Genomic DNA, 8206 nt, shown 5'->3' on the forward strand with positions numbered 1-8206 from the left:
GCGAGCCCCGGGCCCGCCCCGCCGGGGGCGCGGGCCGCGGCGACGGGGTTTGACCGCCGCCGGCACCCGTCGCGGCCGCTTCCGCCCTTCCCTGCGCCCGACCCGCGAGGCCGGCGGCCGCCCCGGCTCCGGAAGGAGTCGGCCCGGCGGCCGGATGTGACGCGCGGCCGAGGCGCGCAGGAGCCGCGGAGAAAGCGCAGAGCAGGCGGGTAGGGAGGGGCCGGGGGGCGGGCAGCGCCGAGGCTGGAGACCCCGGCCCGCCGGCGCGCACGCGGGGGCCCCCGGGGCCGGCCGGGCGGAGGGGGGCGGCGGGAGGGCTTCCGCCTCTGCCGGCCGGGCGCGATCCGCCCTGAGCGCCCGCCTCCCGGTAGGCCCGGTCCGAGGTCTGGCAGTCAGTGACAGAGCCGGGCGCCCACGGCCCGAGCGCCCCCGGCGGCACCATGCCCGCGCTCCTGGAGCGCCCCAAGCTCTCCAACGCCATGGCCCGGGCGTTGCACCGGCACATCATGATGGAGCGGGAGCGCAAGCGGCAAGGTGAGCCGGGCCGAGCGGGAGGACACAGGGCCCCGGGGCGGCGCCGCTTCCCCGGAGCAGGCCTCCACCCCGGGCCGTGCAGCGCGCCGCCGCGGCCGCGCCGCAGGAAGGATGAGACAGCCCCGCGGGTGGTGGAAGCCGGAGGCCGGGTCTCCGCTCCAGAACCCTTGGGTCGGGAAGGACCTTGGAGAGCACCTACTGGACCCACCCGCCTGCCCCCTCCGCGGGGAAGGAGCCACTGCCGAGAGAGGCACGAGGGGCATCGTGGCGACCAGGCCTCGCTGGCCCGCGGTGCGCAACAGCCTGCTCTGTTAACCACCCTGCCGTTTTCCCATTCTGCCCGACTCTGTCTCCAGAAGAGGAAGAGGTGGACAAGATGATGGAACAGAAGATGAAGGAGGAGCAGGAGAGGAGAAAGAAAAAGGAGATGGAAGAGAGAATGTCTCTGGAGGAGACCAAGGAGCAAGTGAGCAAGCCCCCTGATCTCTCACAGCGCTTTCCCTCTGGCCCTCTTGCCTTCATCTCTGCTCCCCTCGCTTCTCAGATCCTGAAATTGCAGGAGAAGCTTTTGGCCTTACAAGAGGAGAAGCACCAGCTTTTCCTGCAGCTCAAGAAAGTTTTACACGAGGAGGAGAAACGGAGGCGAAAGGAGCAGAGGTGGGACTGGAGAGCTAAAAATAAAATCGGGGCAGGGTGTAACTGGGATCGGGTGACAACGACCGGCGTCTAGTGGCAAAAGGGGGCGCTTGTCCCCGACTCTGACGCGCCCGCCTTTCGCCCCAGTGACCTGACCACTCTGACATCAGCTGCGTACCAGCAGAGCCTGACCGTCCACACGGGAACGCACCTCCTCAGCATGCAGGGTGAGGAGCGGAGAGACCGCGTGTCCAAACGGGCCCTCCTGGGGGTCACAGCCACCCCTTCCGGCCTCACGAAGCCCCTGTCCCTCCCTAGGGAGCCCTGGAGGACACAATCGCCCGGGCACCCTCATGGCGGCTGACAGGGCCAAGCAGATGTTCGGGCCCCAAGTGCTTACAGTAAGGAGTAGGATGGGGCGTCCGGCCCTGTTCTCCCCCGACCGCTCCTACCCACACCCAGGCGCCCTTAGTGACCCGGCACTCAAGTGATGGGCGTCACTGGCGTCGGACCCTTCGCGGTGTGGGGGAAAGCCGGACACGGTGGGCCCCTGAGGTCCCGCCTCGGAGTTTACAGCGGCCAGCTCTCGTCCTCCCTCCTCAGACTCGGCACTACGTGGGCTCAGCAGCTGCTTTCGCAGGGACCCCAGAGCACGGTCAATTCCAAGGCAGCCCCGGCGGTGCCTATGGGACCGCTCAGCCCCCGCCGCACTATGGCCCCACGCAGCCGGCCTATAGCCCTAGCCAGCAGCTCAGAGGTGAGTGGTGGGCCCAGAGGGAGGGGACTCTGGCAAGACCCAGATGAGGAGGCTCTGATGGCCATGCGTCGTCCCTTCCTCAGCACCTTCGGCGTTCCCCGCAGTGCAGTACCTGTCGCAGCCACAGCCACAGCCCTACGCAGTGCACGGCCACTTCCAGCCCACCCAGACAGGTGACCGACACCCCTGTGCGAGCACCCTGCCCTCCCGGCCTCCCCCGCCCCTGGCGGCTGCGTCACACCCCCCTCCTTCCCTCCCCAGGATTCCTGCAGCCGGGTGGCGCCCTGTCCTTACAGAAGCCAATGGAGCATGCCAACCAGCAGACCGCCTTCTCGGACTCTGTGAGTATGGCGAGTATGGGGTCTTGGGAGTTCAGGGGAAGCGCTGTGCTCAGGGGAGCCCCCGGCTGCCTCCGGTCCTGACTCTCCTCTCCGCAGTCCTCCCTGCGCCCCATGCATCCCCAAGCTCTGCATCCAGCCCCTGGACTGCTGGCCTCTCCCCAGCTCCCTGTGCAGATGCAACCAGCGGGAAAGGTAAGGTCGGGAGCCAGGTGCGCCCAGACCCCCACCTTCCCACTCTCGGGGGGGGGGGGGGGACGGGCTCAAGGGCGTGGAGGGAGAGGGTGCTCGCTGACCGAGCCCCCCTCTCGTCACTGCCACCAGTCGGGCTTCGCGGCTACCAGCCAACCTGGCCCTCGGCTCCCCTTCATCCAGCACAGCCAGAACCCGCGATTCTACCACAAGTGACCGTCAGATTTTATCTTCAGCCTCCCCCCACCCCCTGCCGTGGGTGAGGGTCCCCGGTGTGTCCCGGTCCAATAAAATCTACCTGCCAGTGCCCCTGGCTGCTGCTGCTGTTTGTGTGGCCTCACTCGGAGGCAGCCAGGGCTCTCTGGAGGGGCGGGGTGGCCGGCAGATGCACAGCAAGTGAACGGACGGCCGAGTTTGGTGGACAGGATTTCTCATCTCCCCTCCAGTCCGCAAATGCCCATTCAATTCAAAGAAGCAACTGAATTGGGGCCTTCATATTAAACTTGTAGTTTTATTCAGGTTTGATTTTAACAAATGTGTCGGGGAGAGAGCCCACAGGAAAGGGTGAAGCCCGTGGGGGCAGGGCCCTCCCAGATGCCTGAGGAGGGGGCAGGTCCCCTCCCCTCTCCTCCTCTTCCCTCCCCAGCTAAAGGGATTTGGGGAGAGACATAGGCAGGAGAGGGGGCTGGTCCCCAGTCTGTGGGGTGGTGCTTGGGGTAAAGGGCCAAGGGGAACAAGGGACCAGAGCAGGGATGAGTGGGGGAAGGGCACAAGGACCATTTGCCAGAATCCACAGCTTTCTGATTCCAGATTGAATTTAAAAAAAGAAAAAGAAAAAAGAAAGAAAACAAAAACCAAACAAAACCCACTAAACCACAAGCAGCACCCGCCCCCTCTCCCCGACCAGGACTGTAGTGCGAGGGGAGAAGAGGAGGACAGTTTCGCCAAGGCCATGGGTCACTCACTCCTGGCCAAGGGAGCAGGATGAAGGGCAGGGGCTCCCCGACAGATTGAGGGGGTGTGGGGGAAACCAAAATAAAACGTCAAATAAATTGTGTAGGAGGAGTCCAGCCCGGGGCTGGGCCGGAGCTGGGCCAGGCTGGGGAAGGGGGCCTCTGCAGGCTGGAGGATCACTGCTTCCGCCACCGCCACCCTGGGGAGGAGAGACACCTGGTGAGACCGGACTGTCCTGTCCATGGTGGGGGGCGACCCTGCTGGGGCAGGAAGGGAAACCTCGAACAGGACTGAGGCAGGTTTTGTCTGGGACGCGGAGCACGCGCAGGGGCTGGGGCTGGGCAGCCGGCACACTCACCTGGGAGCCAGTTATTTCGCCATGGCCTTGATTGCAACTGCTGCCTCCTCTGTCATGGCAGACAGCACCGTGATCTGGGGGGTGGGGAGGTCAGACATGAGGTCAGAGGAAGCAGTGCGAGGAGAGGGGCTGGGCATAAGGGGGGGGGGGGGGGGGCATACCAGGATCTCTTCTCCGCAGTCATACTTCTGCTCAATCTCCTTGCCGAGGTCTCCCTCGGGCAGACGAAGGTCCTCTCGCACCTCCCCGCTGTCCTGGAGCAGCGATAGATACCCATCCTGGATGCCAATCAGCTGGGGGCAGAGGAGGAAGAAAGCTGCAGGTTGGCCCCGGTAGGGGGGGAGGATAAAGGGTCTGAGGACAAACTGGTGCCAAACCTCTAACACCAAACCCCTTCTCCGGCCGTTCCCCTCTCTCCCGCTCAGTCTATGGCCGCCGACAAACCACTAACCCACCTACATACCTGGAAATCATTCCTTTTGATGTTGGGGACATCCATATTATGAGTCGACGGGCAGATATCTTCGTATTTCTTGCCAGTAAAGATGTCAATACCAACCAGGTGGACCTGTATGTGTGCATCACATGAAAGAGAAACCCGACCAAGCTCTAGGATGGAAAAGAGAAAGGCTCGAGGTGCTCCTGACTGGTGAGGGAAGTGCGACGAGGTTGTCAGGGAAAAGACCAGGGGAGTTGGAACTAAACCAATCGGCCCAAAGGAGCAGCACTAAAGCCTTTAAGAACGGGAGGCAGAAAGACTGCCCTTGACTTTGGGGTTGACAGCACAAAGAAAACAGGAGGGCAGGCTCCAAGCAGCCAGTTACCCTGAGCTACCAGAACACTGACCGATGTGCCCAGGGGACTGGGAGGACTCTAGGCAGAACATTTGGAAAAGCATCTGGACATCAGCATAAAAGGTGAACTTGGGAAAACAGGAAGCAACAAGAAAGGAAGAGCGCTGAGAAGAAAAGGCTTTGGGAACAGAAGATTATGCAAAGGGAATAAACGCCACAAAAGAACACAGACAAGGACGTAGACGTTGGGGGTGACCCAGGGTGAACCCCGAGGCAACGGAAGACAAACCAACCAGGGAACAAAACCACAAGAACTCCAGCAAGGATGAGTCAGGTCGAGATTTGGGAGGGCAGGAAAAACTGACAAGCACTAGCAACAGTGTCCAGATCCAAGAGAGCGAGGCAGGGGCTCAGGAAACTCCGGGAGAGGGGCAGGTGGAGACACAGTGTGACCCTGCGTCGGAGATCGGCGGCGTGGGGCAGGAGGGGATCTGGAAGCTCAAGGTACGCTGGCCCCCTCCAGGGAAGGCTGCTCTGTAGTGGGACTAGAGAAAGCCTGGGAACTAGAACCCCAGGCAAGAAAAACCACAAGTGAAAGCCAAGAAGGAAGGAGCTGCTGACCAGACCACCTAGCAAAGTTAGACTCACACCAGTGGGGAAGAGGACCGGGCACAAGGCAATGACGGGGCACAGGAGGTAACGAAAGGCTGAAGGCCGGGGGAAGGTGGAAGGTAGCCAGGGCTGAGCACTACACAAGGAACTGGGGGGTAAAAAGAGAACTCCGGGAACGGAGAGGGCTAGGACTGAGGGCACCTTGCTGCCGGGAGCCCCACGGATGAGGGAAGTGTGGGGAAGGCGAGAGATGGAGAGATCCAATTCTAACCTTGGCATGGCCGTGCTTGCCAGTCTTGGAGGTAGACATCTCCACGATCTTACAGGGCCGGCCTTTGAGCACCACAAAGCCATTCTTACGTAATGCTGAGCACTGCATCGGGAAGGTGGCTGAGGCCCCTGCATCTCCTGTCTCGAAGTCCAAATCATCTGCCATTTTAAGAGGCTTCGATTCCAACTAGAGTCAAAGAGAAGCGGAGTCAGTAGAGGTAGAGGTCGACAGAGCTCTCCATCCGCCCCACTGCTCTCTGGAAACCGGCTTCAGGTTTCCCCAGCCCTCCGTTCCATCACCCGCCTAAATGAAAGTCAAAGTGCCCAGGTTAAATACGGAGTTGGGACCACAAACCCTTAAGATGGGGCGTGTGTATGAAGTGGTGGGAACACAAGCCGGACCCCTAGCCCAACTGAAAGCTAAAGGGGCGGCCCGGGAACAGAAGGCTCTGGGGAGTTCGGATGCCGAATCTCCAAGACGGGCAAACGCCCAATTCCTGGGAGGCGGGGGGAGACTCAGGTGTTACTGGCCGCTGAAACCAACCACCCCTCTCCCCCACACAGAACAGGGCTATAATTAGGTGAGCAGCCGCGAGCCAGCAAAAGGGCGGGGCTACCATAGCGGGGAGAGGGGAGGGTGGAGACCGGAGGACAGGGCCCCACCCGTCTGTTACACCCCCCACCCGATCCACACGCGCCAGTCACTGGTACAGGAAACCACAAGGCCTCTTTGGGGGATTCCCGCCTCTCCAACAGGCCTTTTCCGACACAGCCGAGGGAGAGAAAGTAAAGCTGTTCTCTAACTTCTCCCCCTGCCAAACACCTCCATCTCGTTTCCCAAAGGGAACCCGGGAACCCGGCCTCTCCTCGAGGGCCCTCCCCCTTTTCCCAGGATGCACCGGTCCTGTCGGCTTTTCAGGCCGGGCCTGTGCGCTCAGAGGAAAGTGGAGGAGTGGGCAGCGTGAATGACAATAAAATGAAAGCAAAACGCTGGGAGTAGTGAGTAGCAGAAGTTCTGTTAGGCCGGCAGAGTTGGGGCTCTGAAAGCAGGAGCCCGCAAATCAGACACAAGGAGGAAGACCGTGACAAGGTGAAGAGCACCTATCACAGCGGGGAGCTCCTCTGCTCGGGACTTTAAGGCGCTGTCGGCGCGGCCGAAAAGAGCTGGGCTCCCGTCCAATCGCCCTCAGTCTCCCCGTCTCTCCGGCCACCCAGCACGGGAGAGCGCTGCTCGCACCTGGCTGGCCGCCTCACTTCCCAGGGGAGTCGGGGCGGGGGGGTAGCGCGCCAGGGGCCCATGGGGTGGGGGCACGCTAACATATGTCCGCAGCGGGCTCTCCGGGGAGATCAGGTGCGGGCCTCGGCCTTCGCCCCCTCCCCAAAATTCCAAGCTACCCTGGGCGCCCGCGAGGACCGACCACCCCTCTCCGCGCTAGGGGTTGCCGGCTCCCGCCCACCATGTGGCCTCCCGGGGCTTCCGGTGGCCGGGATCTGGGGGGAGGGGTCCCCGCGCTGCCATGCGGCCCCCGTCCACGTTCGGCCATGCGGCCTCCGACCCAGAGGGCAGCCTCCGGTAGGGGGGACACTTCCGGTGCCGCCGCCACCCCCTCCTCAAAGGCCGCGCCAGGCCGGAGCCACGCCGCCTCCCCTCCCCCCCTCTCCGGCCGGCCGCCAGCCCCCCCCCACATGCCCTCTCACCGAATAGCCCCCTCCCCCACCTCACGTGGCCGCGCGGCGCCCGGTTCTCAACGGCCCAGGTACCTTGGCCCTTCCGGGCCGATCTGGCCCCCAGCCCTCGCCCCGGCGTGGCCGCCCGGCGGCCTCTCCCGCGTGGCGGCCTCGCGGCTCGCCGTCCCCCGCCCTGCGTCGCTCCAACGTCACCCGGCCGGCCCCAACCGTCACCCCGCGCGCCAACCGGGGCGCGCTCCCGCGCCTCTCCGCACCTCGCGCCGCTCGCGGACCGAACCCTGTGCGGCGGCCGCCGCCGCTCCCCTTTGCCCCCTCCCCGACCCTCGAGCAGTTCCATCTCCGCTCCCAAGCCCCAGCCGAGGTTCCGCGCACGCGCGCCCTGCCCGCTCTCACCTCGCGCGAACGCACTGACTCGACCCGGTCCGCCCGCCGCGAGCCCAACCGCTGCCTCCGAGCCCGCTGCCGCCGCCGCCGCCGCCTCTACCGCCGCCGCCGCTGCTGCACACGGGTCTTAGTACGCAGGCGCCGACTCCCCACTGACCAACCAAGCAGCCCTGTGACAGCCGCGCAAGCGTGCTATCTATCCCCTCCGCCCTCCACCCCCGCACTGCGCAAGCGCACAGACCCTCCCCGATCTCCACCCTCCCTCCCACCTTCCCATCCAATGACGCGTACGCGTGACCCCGCCCCTCCCCAACCCAGAGCGCGTCCCACCAGTAGGCAGTGCGCAGGCGCACCCGGTTTTTTAAGCCCTTCAACCTCCTCTTCCCTTCCCGTGATAGACCACTACCCCTACCGGACGGGACTCGCGCCTGCGCAATAAGGAGCCCTGCACTCCACACCCTCCGAAGGGAACGCCTCGGCCTCAGAGCGCATGCGTGTTGGGAATCCTGACCGCCCCTTCCACCTCAGACGTCGTCTGTACGCCGGGCGTTGAAAAGACCACGCCACTGTAGCGCTGAGCTCGGCTAGGACGCATGCGTCTTGGGAACGCCCCACCTCGGCTTTAACTGGACTTAAACGACTCACACGTTTCAGAAAACTTGCATTGCGGGGTGGGCCCCTCGTCTCA

The 8206-nt window shown here is 63.8% G+C and overlaps 2 protein-coding genes across 6 annotated transcripts; one reads left to right on the forward strand and one right to left on the reverse strand.

The window, feature by feature from the left end:
• Nucleotides 1-72: 72 nt before the first annotated feature.
• Nucleotides 73-2764, forward strand: GPS2 (G protein pathway suppressor 2). Its single transcript, XM_049637097.1, has 11 exons — nt 73-209; nt 372-534; nt 891-1000; nt 1079-1191; nt 1318-1397; nt 1489-1571; nt 1774-1927; nt 2011-2100; nt 2189-2268; nt 2365-2460; nt 2590-2764. The coding sequence occupies exons 2-11, from the start codon at nt 441-443 to the stop codon at nt 2671-2673; spliced, it is 984 nt and encodes a 327-aa protein (XP_049493054.1). The 5' UTR covers nt 73-209; nt 372-440; the 3' UTR covers nt 2674-2764.
• Nucleotides 2765-2948: 184 nt separating this feature from the next.
• EIF5A (eukaryotic translation initiation factor 5A) lies at nt 2949-7711 on the reverse strand. Of its 5 annotated transcripts, none has more exons than XM_049637099.1 (6): nt 7528-7711; nt 5447-5632; nt 4233-4337; nt 3931-4062; nt 3770-3843; nt 2949-3610 (listed from the first exon to the last, which is right to left on the reverse strand). In XM_049637099.1, exons 2-5 carry the CDS (start codon nt 5609-5611, stop codon nt 3781-3783), a joined length of 465 nt encoding a protein of 154 aa, XP_049493056.1. In that variant the 5' UTR covers nt 5612-5632; nt 7528-7711; the 3' UTR covers nt 2949-3610; nt 3770-3780. The 5 variants fall into 5 exon arrangements, with proteins under 5 accessions (XP_049493056.1, XP_049493059.1, XP_049493057.1 ...); XM_049637102.1 differs by lacking the exon at nt 7528-7711 and adding an exon at nt 7207-7308; XM_049637100.1 differs by lacking the exon at nt 7528-7711 and adding an exon at nt 7164-7255.
• Between the last annotated feature and the right edge of the window lie 495 nt (nt 7712-8206).

The sequence above is a fragment of the Panthera uncia genome, chromosome E1 (genome assembly GCF_023721935.1).
Source record: "Panthera uncia isolate 11264 chromosome E1, Puncia_PCG_1.0, whole genome shotgun sequence".
Lineage (NCBI taxonomy): Eukaryota > Metazoa > Chordata > Mammalia > Carnivora > Felidae > Panthera > Panthera uncia.

Coding starts and splice junctions, on each gene's coding strand:
- GPS2 (XM_049637097.1), top strand. CDS start 441: ATGCCCGCGCTCCTGGAGCGCCCCAAGCTCTCCAACGCCATGGCCCGG. Junction 1,572..1,773: donor TCGGGCCCCAAGTGCTTACA/GTAAGGAGTAGG, acceptor CTCCCTCCTCAG/ACTCGGCACTACGTGGGCTC. Junction 2,101..2,188: donor CTTCCAGCCCACCCAGACAG/GTGACCGACACC, acceptor TTCCCTCCCCAG/GATTCCTGCAGCCGGGTGGC.
- EIF5A (XM_049637098.1), bottom strand. CDS start 6,989: ATGGCCGAACGTGGACGGGGGCCGCATGGCAGCGCGGGGACCCCTCCC. Junction 4,338..5,446: donor GCAAGCACGGCCATGCCAAG/GTTAGAATTGGA, acceptor GCACACATACAG/GTCCACCTGGTTGGTATTGA. Junction 4,063..4,232: donor TCAAAAGGAATGATTTCCAG/GTATGTAGGTGG, acceptor CTCTGCCCCCAG/CTGATTGGCATCCAGGATGG.